This window comes from Mytilus edulis, chromosome 2, assembly GCF_963676685.1.
Source record: "Mytilus edulis chromosome 2, xbMytEdul2.2, whole genome shotgun sequence".
Lineage (NCBI taxonomy): Eukaryota > Metazoa > Mollusca > Bivalvia > Mytilida > Mytilidae > Mytilus > Mytilus edulis.
This window is the reverse complement of record NC_092345.1, coordinates 106,444,949-106,464,693: the sequence shown is the minus strand read 5'-3', so window position 1 is coordinate 106,464,693 and position 19,745 is coordinate 106,444,949. Positions and strand designations below refer to the sequence as shown.

At 34.6% G+C, this 19,745-nt stretch overlaps 1 protein-coding gene and 1 long non-coding RNA gene across 2 annotated transcripts; one reads left to right on the top strand and one right to left on the bottom strand.

Moving 5' to 3' along the window:
• Window positions 1-7,884: 7,884 nt before the first annotated feature.
• On the bottom strand, window positions 7,885-12,204 carry LOC139513848 (uncharacterized). The gene is made up of 4 exons (XR_011662530.1): window positions 12,103-12,204; window positions 11,182-11,224; window positions 9,678-9,725; window positions 7,885-9,081 (listed from the first exon to the last, which is right to left on the bottom strand). It is a non-coding gene; the product is annotated as an uncharacterized lncRNA (long non-coding RNA).
• Window positions 12,205-14,775: 2,571 nt separating this feature from the next.
• Window positions 14,776-17,159, top strand: LOC139513847 (ankyrin repeat and death domain-containing protein 1A-like). The gene has a single exon (XM_071302701.1). It carries the CDS (start codon window positions 15,491-15,493, stop codon window positions 16,781-16,783), a length of 1,293 nt encoding a protein of 430 aa, XP_071158802.1. The 5' UTR covers window positions 14,776-15,490; the 3' UTR covers window positions 16,784-17,159.
• Window positions 17,160-19,745: the final 2,586 nt, after the last annotated feature.

Genomic DNA, 19,745 nt, shown 5'->3' with positions numbered 1-19,745 from the left:
ATACAGTATAGTTATGGACTTGTTTTTATCAACGGTTTTATAATTGTTATGGATATTTTGCCAACTGTTCTTATGTCTAAATTGTGTTATATCGAAACTGTGTTCTCAACGGAATACAGTCGCTGTGTGCAACGCGCCTTTAAATCACCAACGACCAGCCAATCAATCAATCAATCTATCAAATTTTTCGTTCAATCATTTAGCTAATCGATCAATTATAAAATATCTAAAATCATGGTAGCAACATAACAATCACAAAACTTCAATGTTGCCTTATGCAGTTACAACATAAGTGTTTGAAACAATAAATATTTTGACCTAAAGTAATACTGATTGTCGAAATGAACATCTGGTGCAGACAAATTGATACCGTTATGTTATTAAACACTTCATAAACGTGTAATCACAATGTCAATCTACACCAGCTAAGTACCATTATACCATCATAGGTCAATTATAGTCTATCAACACTAACACCACCTACATACACTAAAATAGATAGTACTCCTGTATTGTTTTTTCGAAGGTCCAAAATATCAAAACGGTACTAGAAATGTAATAAATTTGTTTTGTTCACCACACTCTGTTGTCAATATAATGGATTTGTATGTGACTGTCATACAAAGAACAAAATAAGCTAACCATAACATCAGATTAAATTCACTATTTTCTACATAAGGAAATGTGAATTGACTAGTTTTATAAGCTTTTGTTTTATGAACTACATATTTCCATAAATTCAAAATACTTAGCACATGTTGAGTTTCACGACTCGATAAACCATTCGGATCATAAAGAAAAATGATTCTCCCATGGAAATACGTTGAATCTGCCTTTGCGCTGGGTTGTCATCCCCCTTTTATAAATTGATATTGCTAAAATTCCCAGAACACATAGAGCATTAGTTTTACTTACCAAAGGATTCAAGAAAGCTGGAATTGTCTTTCTGTCAATTGTGAAAAATATGAAATTTGTGTAGAACATGTATGGAAGCCAACATATAATAAAACAACTTAAAACGATTACTAAGGTATGAATTACAGCTTTTTCATTTACAACCTTTGTATCAGAACGGCTCCTAATATCTTTTTGTTGTGTTGTTGACTTGCGTCGAAATACTGCATCATCCTTTATTACAAAGTATATCCTCGAATACATAATTACCATAATAATGAGAGGTATCACAAAGTTCAACATTAAATTTCCAAAAGATAGGGCAAATGATTTTATATTAAAAATTGGGTACTTTGGCCCACACTGTATAGTTTTAGCTTTGTATTCTGCTGCGCTTAGGTAAAAAGTAGTGAGGAGAGCAAAGACAATACCCCATCCCCACGACGCTAAAATCATGGAATAACATGCACATTTACCAACTGGAGTTGTATTACAATCAGATAGACGCCTAATGGATATGTATTTATGGATACTAATGTACATCAAACTATGCACGGATGTGAACAAAAATGTTGCGTTTAGAAAAAGATTCACATTGCATAGAAAATCTCCCAAATCCCAATGTTCTTGTGTGAGTGTGTAGAGAGACACTGGAGCGTCAAACAACCCAGTCATAACATCAGACAATGCAAGATTAAACAAAAACAAATTGATACGGTTGTGCACGTGGCGCATTTTGCTATCCAACAGAATCACTAACATCACAAGAATGTTTCCTATTATAGAACATAAAATTATGATAATCAACCAAACAGCGAAAAAGCTTGTAAGAGCTGGTCCATAATAATCATAAATGACAGTAAGGTTGGTTCTATTTAATACTATAGTTGTGTTCATTACATGCACCATTATATTGACACGCTGATACAAGCACAATTGACACGAATAAATTCACATGTAATCACTGTGGTCTCTACAAACTGTTACGAAAAATCTCATCTGAAATGAAATAATTCATATATAATTATTAAACAACTTATGATATATATTTCTTTTTCTATATTGTTAAACATTTAAACACCTTTAAACGTATTCCATGCTCTTCAACTCCTATTTATCTCTTCTTCCTGTTTTTATAAGAGCGCCATTGATAAGTCGTATGTAGACGAAACGGTTGACGACTAACCAATTGTTAAGCCTGCTATCTTTGAGAAATTTGTACATAACATTCTCAGGATGAGTTGTATTAGTTTGACTAAACATTAACAAATTTAGCACGAGCTTTACATTGGTAAAAAGAAATAATAAATAGAACAGAAAACAGAGAGTTTTCTTATAATGTTATCACTTAAATGAGCAAGCGATGAGCACAATATGCGATTCGATTTTTGAGTATAATTGATTTACAAAATCGCTATGGGGACACGTGCAAAGCTCTCTTTATTTTCCTGATGACTATATACGTCCCCGAAACACTCTAATTCTCCGTAAATTATCCAAAGATAAAATGAACCTGTCAATTCATATAATCCTACACCACGCATATTGCTTCAAGCATGTTCATTCACAAGAGGGTATTAAAGACCTGTCTTTACCTTCAAGGATGAAAATCCAAACCAGCTGATTCATTTCGTGCATCATCCCTATTAAAAAAAGTAAAATAACAAAAATATTGAACTCTGAGGAAAATTGAAAACGGAAAGTCCCTAATAAAATGGCAAAGTCAAAATATAAAACACACAAAACAGATGGATAACAACTGTCATATTCCTGACTTGGAACATGCATTTTCTTATGCAGAAAATGATGGATTGAACCTGGTTTTATAGCTAGCTAAACCTCTCACTTGTATGACAGTCGATTTTGATTGTTATTTGATCATCGGAAAAAAATGGACGTGCAAACTTTAGGAAAAATATTAACAAAATCGATTAATATGCAACATATATATCAAACTTTTTAATTTAAGTCAATAAGAAAGTTAATTCGATCAAATCAAAAACTCGTCCCCACTAGTGCGGAGTAGTATGCAGACCGGAGCTAGAACTGCCGGGGAGTTTGACTCTTGTGAAATAAATTTAATTACTTTTATAATCATGGTTCGTCTTTCATCGTTACAGCGGGGTTAAAACCTTATAGAAACGTTGAAACTTCCGTTGTAATTCTGTTTCAAGAATTCAAAAAGAGATGCTAATGATACAAGTAGGACATTAAACAAGTAAGACGTAAACAGGCGGACTATGTCATGGTAAAATGTAAAGCGACCAAAAACCCAGTAGTAAACAAAATACAAAAAAAAAAAACTAATACCGGAGAAAATAGATGTGCTCCAGAAGGGCAAGTAGATCCTGCCCCTAATGTCACTCTCGTCGTATTGATAATGTACTTACCCGGTGATAAGTATAATTCGATAGGTCACATTCGTGAAAATGAGAATTAGCTCGTAGCTATGATACGGGTGGTTTAGTAGCCGTTTTAAGTTTTCGATGTGAATCATATTGATCGAATAAAGGTAACAGTGATATATCGCTGTTAAAAAGTAATAAATCGATTGAGAGACAACAAATCCTGGCCACAAACTGAAACTGAGGGAAACACATCAACTATAAGGGGAAAACAAAGGAACAACAGAAACACTAAAGTGCAACAAAACAAATGCCTATGCAACATACATAGAAACGAACTATTTGATAACAACTGCCATATTCCTGACTTGGTAAAGGACATTCTAAGAAAAATGGTGGATTAAACCTAGTTTTATGGCTAGCGTAACCTCTCACTTGTATGACAGTCGCTTAAAATTCAAATATCTTGACAACAATGTGTGAACAAAATCAAGCAGACATATTTGAACCTAATGGTCAGTAGTTGTCGTTTGTTGATGCGGTTCATAAGGGTTTCTCGTTTCTCGTTATTTATATAGGATCCTTGTTTAAGATCGTACTTTGGCCTATAATGGTTGTTCTCAAGTAAAAGCACCGCATAAAATGTAATAGATAGTTAGACACTATTAAAGTCAATAGGGATCAGCTATACAAGAACTAAATTCATGTCTTGGTTGTCGATTCTATTGGATGACTCATAAAGTTATTTTCTTACCCTTGAATGCCGATTTTCAGGTGGTTACTTATCATCTTAAAATCTACAATAGAAATGTCGAACCTGTTAACAACAACAATGATCAGCAATACAAAATCTACAGCAAAACAGCAAAAATTATCAGAAATACAAAATCAACTAATCAACTATCAAAACCATCAGTGACTCCTCAATGCTTGCGTCATACTGTCCCGAATTGAAACCACATGGACACACGAAGACAATACGTAGGAAAGAAGAAGCTGCCCGATCGTCTTAGGAAAGCCACAAGACTACGTGAAACCCTCGTGATGCCGTCATGTAGCCATCGTATTATAATACGATGACAGGGAGATTGGACCACGATGTGGACAAAGACAGTCGAATTTGAGTAGCTGAGTCGTTTTACATGTGTCATAGTAACTTGTACATAAAAAAAGGTCAGCCTCAGAGCTTCTTCCCTAGACAGTCCATACTGAATTCTACAGAACAGTGGCGTGTGTAACTTTCATTAAGCTTCAATCAAAAATCAGTTTTTATGGCTTTGACGTACTTTGATGATGAGAGAATAAGGAAAAAGAATTGTTTTTATGTATCTTAAATAAAAGATGAGCAACTCTCACAGACCCAGCACTTCCTCTAACAAGTAAAAAAATTCGGTGTATCGAAATTGATATTGCGGCTGCAGGAAAGTTATCGGACGACAACGACGGGATGGCTAATCCTCGAATGAACCGATTGTCCATATTGCCAAGTAATATTGCGCATATGTTTATACAGACTGTTTGGTTTTTATTGTTAATACGGTATGACATTTAAGAAATGGTATAAATAGAATCCACTTAAATGTAAACAAAGTGTAATACACAAAACTGTAAATCAATAACAGTAACTGTATAATAATGTACACTATTACTGAACTTGTGCTGGTATAACACTTACCTATAAAGCCCTGTGCATCGCGTTTTTCAGCATTTTAAAGTTTCTTTCATATGTCTAATTCCTGATGACGATATAAACCGGAAAACAGAAACTTATGTTTAACTAGAATTGCCATTGCAAGCAATAGCGGATGTCACCCTGGTCCGCCAATTGCCACTAAACAGCAACCATGGTAACGGCAGCCATTTTGGAAATTCCAAAGTTAAATGCCGCATCTGGATTTACAAGTTAACATTTCTGTAACGTTTCATACATTTTTGAAGAATTTTCAAAATTTTGCTACTTTTGAACAGTTTCCATGGCAACATTTGAAAATTCCAAAGTCATACTGCTGCTTCATATTGTGCTTCCCATAATATTATACCATCATATAACATTTAATGGCTGTAGAATTAATTTAACCCTAATGTTCTGGAATGTTCCATTACATTTTCACATTTTTGCTGTTTCCATGGCAATGGCAGCCATTTTTTTAATTCCAAAGTAAGGTGCACAACTACACATGGTGGTGAACATTATGGTATAGTTCCATCAAAATTGGTCCATTATATTCCGAGAACTAAGCTGGACAAAAAAGTGTGGAATAAGAATAATAAAAACTAGATTTGTAATTGCTAGCAATAACGGATGGCACCCTCGTCCCCCTATTGCCAGGCGAGCGGCAGCCATTTTGAAAATTTCAAAGTCAAAGAGTGCATCTACACATCCAAGTCATCATTTTTGCAAAATTTCATTAAGTTTGAAGCATTTTGAAAATTTTGATATTTTTGCTGTTTCCATGGTTACGGCGGCCATTTTGGAAATTCCAACTTCAAAATGGAACTCCGCACATGTCAGTCACTATTCCTGTAAAGTTTCATCCAGTTTGCAGCACTTAATTCTTTTTGGAAATTTTGAACATTTGTGCTGCAACCATGGTTACAGTAGATAATTCCAAAATTCTAAAAGCGTACGTCTCATTGCCACATGTCATGTTATATATCAATACAGTTTTATTGACTTTGGTGCACTACTCTCTGAGAAAATGCTGATTTTATGCATTTTTCCATAGGGTCAATGCAAAACTGGGCCCCAGTTTTCATGACAACGGCGGCCATTTTGAACTATCCAAATATTGTCTTGACATCTTGGCATACTGGAGAACATTTTCGTAAAGTTTCATCAAGCTGGATCTTATAACGAAAGAGTTAGAATTTTTGATATTTTAGCTGTTTCCATGGTAACGGCAGCCATTTTGAAAATTCCAAAGTCAAACTGGAAATCAGGAGATGCCAGTTAACATTCCTGTGGAGTTTCTTCCAGTTTGGAACACTTTGATTTTTTTCGCATTTGTGCTGTTTCCATGGAAACGGCGGCCATCTTTTACCATTCCATAGCAAGGTGCACAACTTCAAATGGGGTTCCTCATTATAGTTGAGTTCCATAAACATTGGTCCGTTCAATTCCGAGAACTCGCGCGGACAAAATGTGTGGAAGAAAAATAAAAATAACTAGATTTGTAATTGCTAGCAAAAACGGATGGCACCCTTCCCCTATTGCCAGGTGAGCGGCAGCCATTTTGAAAATTCCAAAGTCAAAAAGCGTATCTACAAATGTTTATCAACATTGTTGTTAAATTTCATAAAGTTTGGAGCAATTTGAAACTTTTGAAATTTTTGCTGTTTCCATGGTAACGGTTACTAATTCCAAAATTCCAAAGACAGGTGCCACTTTGAAACATGCCATGTTACATATACATGTAGTTTCATTGAGTTTGACCTTCCTTGTTAACGGAGTATATGCTATTTTAAGGTTTTCCCATAGGGTTTAATGCTAAATGTATTTAGTTTCCATGGCAATATAGTAGTTCCAAAGCTTCTCAAAATCCCATAAAACTTGTATATAGTGGACACTAATAATATATAAAAATTAGATGATTCTATGTTCATGCATACTCAAATTATTCACCAAAAACAAAAATTTTATTTTTCACATTTGTTCTGTTTCCATGGTAACGGTGGCCATCTTGAAAATGCCATACCCCGATTGCAAATCTGCACATGCTGGTTAACATTATGGTATAGTTCCATAACATTTGGTTCATCCAATTCCAAGATATAAGCTGGACAAAAAAAGTGGAAGAAAAATAATAAGAAAAAAAGAAACGTAGAATAACAATATGTCACCCAAACTCCGTTTAGGGTGCCATAAAGACTTACTGCAGCTTAGACAAAATGGCGTCTATAATGGGTTTTTTTCTTACACAGTTAACACTATAAATGATATATTGATATTATACAGTATAGTTATGGACTTGTTTTTATCAACGGTTTTATAATTGTTATGGATATTTTGCCAACTGTTCTTATGTCTAAATTGTGTTATATCGAAACTGTGTTCTCAACGGAATACAGTCGCTGTGTGCAACGCGCCTTTAAATCACCAACGACCAGCCAATCAATCAATCAATCTATCAAATTTTTCGTTCAATCATTTAGCTAATCGATCAATTATAAAATATCTAAAATCATGGTAGCAACATAACAATCACAAAACTTCAATGTTGCCTTATGCAGTTACAACATAAGTGTTTGAAACAATAAATATTTTGACCTAAAGTAATACTGATTGTCGAAATGAACATCTGGTGCAGACAAATTGATACCGTTATGTTATTAAACACTTCATAAACGTGTAATCACAATGTCAATCTACACCAGCTAAGTACCATTATACCATCATAGGTCAATTATAGTCTATCAACACTAACACCACCTACATACACTAAAATAGATAGTACTCCTGTATTGTTTTTTCGAAGGTCCAAAATATCAAAACGGTACTAGAAATGTAATAAATTTGTTTTGTTCACCACACTCTGTTGTCAATATAATGGATTTGTATGTGACTGTCATACAAAGAACAAAATAAGCTAACCATAACATCAGATTAAATTCACTATTTTCTACATAAGGAAATGTGAATTGACTAGTTTTATAAGCTTTTGTTTTATGAACTACATATTTCCATAAATTCAAAATACTTAGCACATGTTGAGTTTCACGACTCGATAAACCATTCGGATCATAAAGAAAAATGATTCTCCCATGGAAATACGTTGAATCTGCCTTTGCGCTGGGTTGTCATCCCCCTTTTATAAATTGATATTGCTAAAATTCCCAGAACACATAGAGCATTAGTTTTACTTACCAAAGGATTCAAGAAAGCTGGAATTGTCTTTCTGTCAATTGTGAAAAATATGAAATTTGTGTAGAACATGTATGGAAGCCAACATATAATAAAACAACTTAAAACGATTACTAAGGTATGAATTACAGCTTTTTCATTTACAACCTTTGTATCAGAACGGCTCCTAATATCTTTTTGTTGTGTTGTTGACTTGCGTCGAAATACTGCATCATCCTTTATTACAAAGTATATCCTCGAATACATAATTACCATAATAATGAGAGGTATCACAAAGTTCAACATTAAATTTCCAAAAGATAGGGCAAATGATTTTATATTAAAAATTGGGTACTTTGGCCCACACTGTATAGTTTTAGCTTTGTATTCTGCTGCGCTTAGGTAAAAAGTAGTGAGGAGAGCAAAGACAATACCCCATCCCCACGACGCTAAAATCATGGAATAACATGCACATTTACCAACTGGAGTTGTATTACAATCAGATAGACGCCTAATGGATATGTATTTATGGATACTAATGTACATCAAACTATGCACGGATGTGAACAAAAATGTTGCGTTTAGAAAAAGATTCACATTGCATAGAAAATCTCCCAAATCCCAATGTTCTTGTGTGAGTGTGTAGAGAGACACTGGAGCGTCAAACAACCCAGTCATAACATCAGACAATGCAAGATTAAACAAAAACAAATTGATACGGTTGTGCACGTGGCGCATTTTGCTATCCAACAGAATCACTAACATCACAAGAATGTTTCCTATTATAGAACATAAAATTATGATAATCAACCAAACAGCGAAAAAGCTTGTAAGAGCTGGTCCATAATAATCATAAATGACAGTAAGGTTGGTTCTATTTAATACTATAGTTGTGTTCATTACATGCACCATTATATTGACACGCTGATACAAGCACAATTGACACGAATAAATTCACATGTAATCACTGTGGTCTCTACAAACTGTTACGAAAAATCTCATCTGAAATGAAATAATTCATATATAATTATTAAACAACTTATGATATATATTTCTTTTTCTATATTGTTAAACATTTAAACACCTTTAAACGTATTCCATGCTCTTCAACTCCTATTTATCTCTTCTTCCTGTTTTTATAAGAGCGCCATTGATAAGTCGTATGTAGACGAAACGGTTGACGACTAACCAATTGTTAAGCCTGCTATCTTTGAGAAATTTGTACATAACATTCTCAGGATGAGTTGTATTAGTTTGACTAAACATTAACAAATTTAGCACGAGCTTTACATTGGTAAAAAGAAATAATAAATAGAACAGAAAACAGAGAGTTTTCTTATAATGTTATCACTTAAATGAGCAAGCGATGAGCACAATATGCGATTCGATTTTTGAGTATAATTGATTTACAAAATCGCTATGGGGACACGTGCAAAGCTCTCTTTATTTTCCTGATGACTATATACGTCCCCGAAACACTCTAATTCTCCGTAAATTATCCAAAGATAAAATGAACCTGTCAATTCATATAATCCTACACCACGCATATTGCTTCAAGCATGTTCATTCACAAGAGGGTATTAAAGACCTGTCTTTACCTTCAAGGATGAAAATCCAAACCAGCTGATTCATTTCGTGCATCATCCCTATTAAAAAAAGTAAAATAACAAAAATATTGAACTCTGAGGAAAATTGAAAACGGAAAGTCCCTAATAAAATGGCAAAGTCAAAATATAAAACACACAAAACAGATGGATAACAACTGTCATATTCCTGACTTGGAACATGCATTTTCTTATGCAGAAAATGATGGATTGAACCTGGTTTTATAGCTAGCTAAACCTCTCACTTGTATGACAGTCGATTTTGATTGTTATTTGATCATCGGAAAAAAATGGACGTGCAAACTTTAGGAAAAATATTAACAAAATCGATTAATATGCAACATATATATCAAACTTTTTAATTTAAGTCAATAAGAAAGTTAATTCGATCAAATCAAAAACTCGTCCCCACTAGTGCGGAGTAGTATGCAGACCGGAGCTAGAACTGCCGGGGAGTTTGACTCTTGTGAAATAAATTTAATTACTTTTATAATCATGGTTCGTCTTTCATCGTTACAGCGGGGTTAAAACCTTATAGAAACGTTGAAACTTCCGTTGTAATTCTGTTTCAAGAATTCAAAAAGAGATGCTAATGATACAAGTAGGACATTAAACAAGTAAGACGTAAACAGGCGGACTATGTCATGGTAAAATGTAAAGCGACCAAAAACCCAGTAGTAAACAAAATACAAAAAAAAAAAACTAATACCGGAGAAAATAGATGTGCTCCAGAAGGGCAAGTAGATCCTGCCCCTAATGTCACTCTCGTCGTATTGATAATGTACTTACCCGGTGATAAGTATAATTCGATAGGTCACATTCGTGAAAATGAGAATTAGCTCGTAGCTATGATACGGGTGGTTTAGTAGCCGTTTTAAGTTTTCGATGTGAATCATATTGATCGAATAAAGGTAACAGTGATATATCGCTGTTAAAAAGTAATAAATCGATTGAGAGACAACAAATCCTGGCCACAAACTGAAACTGAGGGAAACACATCAACTATAAGGGGAAAACAAAGGAACAACAGAAACACTAAAGTGCAACAAAACAAATGCCTATGCAACATACATAGAAACGAACTATTTGATAACAACTGCCATATTCCTGACTTGGTAAAGGACATTCTAAGAAAAATGGTGGATTAAACCTAGTTTTATGGCTAGCGTAACCTCTCACTTGTATGACAGTCGCTTAAAATTCAAATATCTTGACAACAATGTGTGAACAAAATCAAGCAGACATATTTGAACCTAATGGTCAGTAGTTGTCGTTTGTTGATGCGGTTCATAAGGGTTTCTCGTTTCTCGTTATTTATATAGGATCCTTGTTTAAGATCGTACTTTGGCCTATAATGGTTGTTCTCAAGTAAAAGCACCGCATAAAATGTAATAGATAGTTAGACACTATTAAAGTCAATAGGGATCAGCTATACAAGAACTAAATTCATGTCTTGGTTGTCGATTCTATTGGATGACTCATAAAGTTATTTTCTTACCCTTGAATGCCGATTTTCAGGTGGTTACTTATCATCTTAAAATCTACAATAGAAATGTCGAACCTGTTAACAACAACAATGATCAGCAATACAAAATCTACAGCAAAACAGCAAAAATTATCAGAAATACAAAATCAACTAATCAACTATCAAAACCATCAGTGACTCCTCAATGCTTGCGTCATACTGTCCCGAATTGAAACCACATGGACACACGAAGACAATACGTAGGAAAGAAGAAGCTGCCCGATCGTCTTAGGAAAGCCACAAGACTACGTGAAACCCTCGTGATGCCGTCATGTAGCCATCGTATTATAATACGATGACAGGGAGATTGGACCACGATGTGGACAAAGACAGTCGAATTTGAGTAGCTGAGTCGTTTTACATGTGTCATAGTAACTTGTACATAAAAAAAGGTCAGCCTCAGAGCTTCTTCCCTAGACAGTCCATACTGAATTCTACAGAACAGTGGCGTGTGTAACTTTCATTAAGCTTCAATCAAAAATCAGTTTTTATGGCTTTGACGTACTTTGATGATGAGAGAATAAGGAAAAAGAATTGTTTTTATGTATCTTAAATAAAAGATGAGCAACTCTCACAGACCCAGCACTTCCTCTAACAAGTAAAAAAATTCGGTGTATCGAAATTGATATTGCGGCTGCAGGAAAGTTATCGGACGACAACGACGGGATGGCTAATCCTCGAATGAACCGATTGTCCATATTGCCAAGTAATATTGCGCATATGTTTATACAGACTGTTTGGTTTTTATTGTTAATACGGTATGACATTTAAGAAATGGTATAAATAGAATCCACTTAAATGTAAACAAAGTGTAATACACAAAACTGTAAATCAATAACAGTAACTGTATAATAATGTACACTATTACTGAACTTGTGCTGGTATAACACTTACCTATAAAGCCCTGTGCATCGCGTTTTTCAGCATTTTAAAGTTTCTTTCATATGTCTAATTCCTGATGACGATATAAACCGGAAAACAGAAACTTATGTTTAACTAGAATTGCCATTGCAAGCAATAGCGGATGTCACCCTGGTCCGCCAATTGCCACTAAACAGCAACCATGGTAACGGCAGCCATTTTGGAAATTCCAAAGTTAAATGCCGCATCTGGATTTACAAGTTAACATTTCTGTAACGTTTCATACATTTTTGAAGAATTTTCAAAATTTTGCTACTTTTGAACAGTTTCCATGGCAACATTTGAAAATTCCAAAGTCATACTGCTGCTTCATATTGTGCTTCCCATAATATTATACCATCATATAACATTTAATGGCTGTAGAATTAATTTAACCCTAATGTTCTGGAATGTTCCATTACATTTTCACATTTTTGCTGTTTCCATGGCAATGGCAGCCATTTTTTTAATTCCAAAGTAAGGTGCACAACTACACATGGTGGTGAACATTATGGTATAGTTCCATCAAAATTGGTCCATTATATTCCGAGAACTAAGCTGGACAAAAAAGTGTGGAATAAGAATAATAAAAACTAGATTTGTAATTGCTAGCAATAACGGATGGCACCCTCGTCCCCCTATTGCCAGGCGAGCGGCAGCCATTTTGAAAATTTCAAAGTCAAAGAGTGCATCTACACATCCAAGTCATCATTTTTGCAAAATTTCATTAAGTTTGAAGCATTTTGAAAATTTTGATATTTTTGCTGTTTCCATGGTTACGGCGGCCATTTTGGAAATTCCAACTTCAAAATGGAACTCCGCACATGTCAGTCACTATTCCTGTAAAGTTTCATCCAGTTTGCAGCACTTAATTCTTTTTGGAAATTTTGAACATTTGTGCTGCAACCATGGTTACAGTAGATAATTCCAAAATTCTAAAAGCGTACGTCTCATTGCCACATGTCATGTTATATATCAATACAGTTTTATTGACTTTGGTGCACTACTCTCTGAGAAAATGCTGATTTTATGCATTTTTCCATAGGGTCAATGCAAAACTGGGCCCCAGTTTTCATGACAACGGCGGCCATTTTGAACTATCCAAATATTGTCTTGACATCTTGGCATACTGGAGAACATTTTCGTAAAGTTTCATCAAGCTGGATCTTATAACGAAAGAGTTAGAATTTTTGATATTTTAGCTGTTTCCATGGTAACGGCAGCCATTTTGAAAATTCCAAAGTCAAACTGGAAATCAGGAGATGCCAGTTAACATTCCTGTGGAGTTTCTTCCAGTTTGGAACACTTTGATTTTTTTCGCATTTGTGCTGTTTCCATGGAAACGGCGGCCATCTTTTACCATTCCATAGCAAGGTGCACAACTTCAAATGGGGTTCCTCATTATAGTTGAGTTCCATAAACATTGGTCCGTTCAATTCCGAGAACTCGCGCGGACAAAATGTGTGGAAGAAAAATAAAAATAACTAGATTTGTAATTGCTAGCAAAAACGGATGGCACCCTTCCCCTATTGCCAGGTGAGCGGCAGCCATTTTGAAAATTCCAAAGTCAAAAAGCGTATCTACAAATGTTTATCAACATTGTTGTTAAATTTCATACAGTTTGGAGCAATTTGAAACTTTTGAAATTTTTGCTGTTTCCATGGTAACGGTTACTAATTCCAAAATTCCAAAGACAGGTGCCACTTTGAAACATGCCATGTTACATATACATGTAGTTTCATTGAGTTTGACCTTCCTTGTTAACGGAGTATATGCTATTTTAAGGTTTTCCCATAGGGTTTAATGCTAAATGTATTTAGTTTCCATGGCAATATAGTAGTTCCAAAGCTTCTCAAAATCCCATAAAACTTGTATATAGTGGACACTAATAATATATAAAAATTAGATGATTCTATGTTCATGCATACTCAAATTATTCACCAAAAACAAAAATTTTATTTTTCACATTTGTTCTGTTTCCATGGTAACGGTGGCCATCTTGAAAATGCCATACCCCGATTGCAAATCTGCACATGCTGGTTAACATTATGGTATAGTTCCATAACATTTGGTTCATCCAATTCCAAGATATAAGCTGGACAAAAAAAGTGGAAGAAAAATAATAAGAAAAAAAGAAACGTAGAATAACAATATGTCACCCAAACTCCGTTTAGGGTGCCATAATAAGAAAAAAAAGAAACGTAGAATAACAATATGTCACCCCAACATCCGTTGAGGGTGCCATAAAAAGAATCGAACAATAACAATATGTCACCCGACCTCCGTCAGGGTGACATAATGACCTACTCCTTTCGTTTACGTCACACTTCACTCTCACAAAGAAGTTTAGTATAAAGTTTCTTTTACTTCTCTAACTAAAACACATTGGAATGTTATTTTTTTTTTAAATGTGTAGAATAAATATGAATGTTATCACAGATTATCAAATAATTTCTAAATGTACAAAAGCCTAAATACTTGTCAAACAAACATCTTATGTGTAGTCATTTCAACCTTTGATGCATAATACATTTTCTGAACCGTTTTTATATAAATGAAATTGAAAATAAATAATTTAACAAACAAAAATTTAACAATAGGCTTTTTATAGTCAGATTTATAACAAGAGACATATAATACGTATATGTATCAAACGATGAAGGGCCATAACTCTTGAACGGCAAGAGTGAAATGAGGTCTGAAATCGTCAATATCGAACTTGACCCCTCAACCGTCCAACATATATATTATTTGAAATCCAAGTAAAAATAAATATCTATTTTTTTCAAATTATTTCATGCTATATTTCTTTTAATTATTTTTCAGTTATTTACATGATTATCGTTCAGCATACATGGCATAGTTAGTTTCTCTACAGTGCTCTTCTCGGTTTTATTTGTTAATGATTATAATTAAGTTTATAGAATAAGGGTATATTTACGCCAATGAGACAGTTAACAACAACATAATTATAATCAGAACTTTTATCTCAATTTGCTAATATTTTGTGTTAATATTATTTTTCCTTTTTTGTGATAAATAATTTTGGTTTTTCCCAAGTAAGCATGGTTATACTGCAAACTGTATGATGACAGATAATCAATAGTATAAACTCGATGGAACCGCTGCTGAAGCTGACGTGACTAGGTCTTCTCCCCTTTTCCGATTGATTTTCTACGATCGATGAGTTGCTGTAAAGCGTGATGGTTTTATTATAAATTATAATATTGCAGTGTGCGTCATCGACAAAACATTATATTTTAGACGCCATTTTGAAATACACAGAAGTGAGAATAAACGGACATTTTCGTTCTTTGAAAAGGATGCTTTTACAGTGTTTTGTTGAAAATTATAGATAACAAAAAACTAACATAACATTTCAATGTTGCTACGTGTGCAAATGGCAGGTATAGAGTTCTACGACGCGGTTCTAAACAACGAATTAACGGTTTTAAAGCGGCTGGTAGCTCAACACAAAATAGACTTGAATGCAAAATTTGTTGAGGTAAGGAAAAAGAACCATGCAGATCTTTACCCAATACACCTAGCGTCCTATAGAGGATATACTTATATGTTGCAGTATTTGATTGAATCCAAATGCAATGTCAACCAAACAACAGGAACTCTCCGTAGAACAGCACTACATTTTGCAGTTTTACGACACAAAATGGCGTGTATGTTGCTGCTTATTGCAGGCGGGGCCAAGCTTGATGCCAAAGACACGTTCAGTAATTCCCCTTGTCATTACGCTGCAGACGATGGCTACTGCCAGATTCTTGACGTGCTTATTCGACGTGGTGTTGACGTTAACACCCAAGATATCACCTCCAAAACCCCATTGATGAAGGCTGTAAGGAATAACAAGACTGATGCAGTCCTGCGCTTAATCAGGGCATGCTGTAACTTGAACATTACGGATAGAAATAGCGATATGGCGTTGCATTACGCATCAAGAAACGGGTGTGCAGAAATTATAGACATTTTGATATCTGCTGGGAGTTTAATAGATGTTCAGAATTACTGGGGAAGAACCCCCTTAATGGAGGCCGTTTGTTACAATCATAAAGACGTTGTTTCACGAATGATCAAAGCTAAATGTGACTTGAACAGACGAGAGTTTAAAACAGGAGATACAGCGCTACACATCGCGATAAAAAGGAATTATACTGATGTTGTCGACTTGCTTTTAGCAGCCGGAAGTCGTCATGATATATATAATCATCAAGGAGAAACGGCTGCTTTTGACGGTGTTGCAACAAATAAAATTGAAGTGATTCGGCTCATGATAAAGCATAACTGTGATCTTGAACAACCAGGAAAGTATTTCTCCAATGGAGTTTACAAGTCTCTGTTTCAAATAGCAGCAGAAAAGGGCCATTTTGAAATATGTAGACTACTTGCGACATTCGGTTATGTTGACTTTACAGCAAGAGTCCATATTTACACGAACTATATTCCATCGCGGTTGGTAACTGACCAAGAGGATGTGGTACAATGGCTTCGTAAAAAGATGCAGACAGCTACCTCACTTCAACAGCTTTGTCGTAAATGTATACGTAAAAGTCTAGGATATAAAATAGTTCAAAATTTAGAATGTTTACCCATGCCTAGAGCTTTAAAAGATTTTGTGCTTATTAAAGAAGTTAACGACAAACAAATGACATTTGATCGTTGATCATTAAACCTTCAACAGACTATGGTGCTTGTGATGTAGCGTTGAGTTATCTCCCCTTTCAGCGTAGTCCGTTTGGCTGTTATCTGTTATATGACGTCGTTAACGTCAAAAGGATTTACCAAAGACATATTCCGACATTTATAATTTACTTTAATCTGGTTTAAATTTCCTACTGAAAACGATGTAAGATTATTCAACTCAATGTAGAAAATGCTCATTTTGGAGATAATATCGCGTCCATATTTTTCTATGCATATGTTGACCCTATGATGAGCTAAATGAATAAAATGTTGTTAGTTATTGTATGTCATACATACAAGCTTCGTTAAATGTCATTGTTGATGTTCTTAAACATAAAATTCCCATTACTTGTCAATTTTTACTTTTTATGCCAAATATAAAACCGGATTATATATATGATCATATATAAGGAAATTGTCTCGTTTTGCACAGATATGTCTCAGAAAATCCGTCTAGTTAATCAAGAATAATTCTAACCAACTTGTACATTTCTTAGTTTCACTTATCAACAGGGACCAGTGAGGAGCGTTTAGAGCAAATAGCAAAAATGGACAGTATTTCATTACAATTTCCGGAAAATGTATTGACTGAAAGACCGTATTATATAAATGAAAAATATTATTGAAATGAACTTTGCATTATATTACCACATGGATGTCTTTGACACAATTGAAACGCACATGAATTTTCAATAAAAAAAACAAGAAAACTTCACAAACTTTAATTATAAAAAAAACAAAACGATTTGATTGTCAAACTTCTCTGGCATAATTCGCTGAACCTACTAATTCAGTCGACATCATTTTATTTACCAGTTTCACTATCTGTATTGTTATTTCCAAAGAGCACATTGCATTGCGTATATGATTGTTTTCAAACAAAAGTTGTGTACAAGAATCCTAAATGTGAGCTATCAGTTGCAGATAGATTGAAGACATGAAGACATACCGCATGCGCCAATAAAGTTGCAATGTTGATTTTCACTCTAACTATAACCTTCAATTTATTCTGGCATTATGCAAAATTTTCGCCAAGTCTATTATTTTGACACAATACTTTGGCAAAGGTCAATAAAATCAACACGAAGACAATTAGGTTACCCTCTCCTCAACTTATATATCACGTTTTAGTACGATTTACGAAACTCAATTATGCTATAACTTTCTGCATTCTCAACCCCTCAATCTGATCTTTGATGTCAGTATGTATACCATAAAATGCTTAATATTATCGAATAAGCCGATGGAAACAACTGCACATATCATGGATAGATACCGCATATCAAATAAAATATATCTCAACACTTACAAACTTAGTTAAATGTCACGCACATATCAAATATGACAGCAACCGATCAACCTGTTGTCCAATTCATCTGATAATTTCAGGGCAGATAGATATTGACTTGATCGACAATTTAACCCTTATAAGATTTGCTCTAAATGCTTTGGTTTCAGAGTTATGAGCCTCTTGGTTGGTTGGCTGGGTCACCCCACACATTTTAAAACTAAATACCCTAATTATGATTGTTGCTAAGTTTGGTTAAATTTGACCCAGTAGTTTCTTGCTTGGTTTATATCTGGGTCATTGGACACATTTTTTAAACTAGATACCCTAATGATGATTGTGGCCAAGTTTGGTTAAATTTGGCTCAGTAGTTTCAGAGGAGAAGATTTTTGTAAAAGTTTACGGACGTTGGACGCCAAGTGATGAGCCTTTGGGCCAGGTGAGCTAAAAACATATGCTTTTTGTATGTTCAGAAACATGAAACGTTATGTTGAGAACCGCATAAGGAAAACGTTTTTCATATGAAATGTAAAAAAAATATGTGTTGCATTTTTTCCTGTGTAGAAACTAGTTGCATTAATTGAAAAGTGATATCCTATGTGAATACAAATAGTGAGCTGTCGGATGTTCAGTCGATTAGACAGCAACCAATTTGAATAAAACAAACAAGGTACATGCTGGAATGTCTCGCCTGCTCTACGGACCCTTCATTTTATGTTGAAAATCTTAAAGATAAAGGTTTTAAATATAAAGTATCACATAAACTTAACATTTTCAAGGATCCATAACAACTAAGTAAATCCTGTCAGACAGACATCAGTTGCGGATCCAGAAATATTCATAAGTGGGGTCCCGCTCCAGTCACGGTTCAGTGAATCCCTATATAAGCAACCAAATTTTTTCCCAAAAAGGGGGGGCCCGGGCCCCCCCTAAATCCGCCTCTGGACATGTACACCAAATATAGTCGACATATTGCTTATAGTAATTGAAAAACATACAAAAACACAGATACTTTTAAACATCTACACCTTACAATTATTCAATTCTCAAACATAGCTGAACAGGTCATCTATCTTCTGAAATATAAAGCTTTACACAAATAGTCAACGCCTCTGCCGTAGGATAGTAATCCATTGTCTCGCATACTCCGACTTTCGTCTCAAGCTAGACAAACACAGAAAGACATCTATAGAGATCAACCTTCGGTCTTTTAAAGAAAAGACACGTGTCTTTATGTCAAGTTCTAGATCACCTCTAAAATAGTTGTTAATGCATTAAATAAACTGTCAAAGAAATGCCATCAACACAAAATTCTGCTGATGAAAATATAAAATATAACAAGAGGCTGTCGAATTGACAGCAAACCAGCTTTTCCTGCATTTACCTCAGTCTTAGCTTTAGTTTTAAAGAAGAGACATAGCAGCAAAGACTTAAAAAAAGACTTCCAATCGAATACAATAGTATAGTTATTTACTGCTTCTCTGCTAAGAATCCAACTGGTTGTCTAGTACAAAGCAAATTTAATCCTGAATAGGTAAAAAGCTTGGGGGGAATACAATCCAACTTATGTTGTCGCTTTTCAAGTGCTACTGTCAAAGGGTAGTATTTTAAACAGCATTGAGGTAGTTCAGCCATATGGAAAATCTAGTTGACA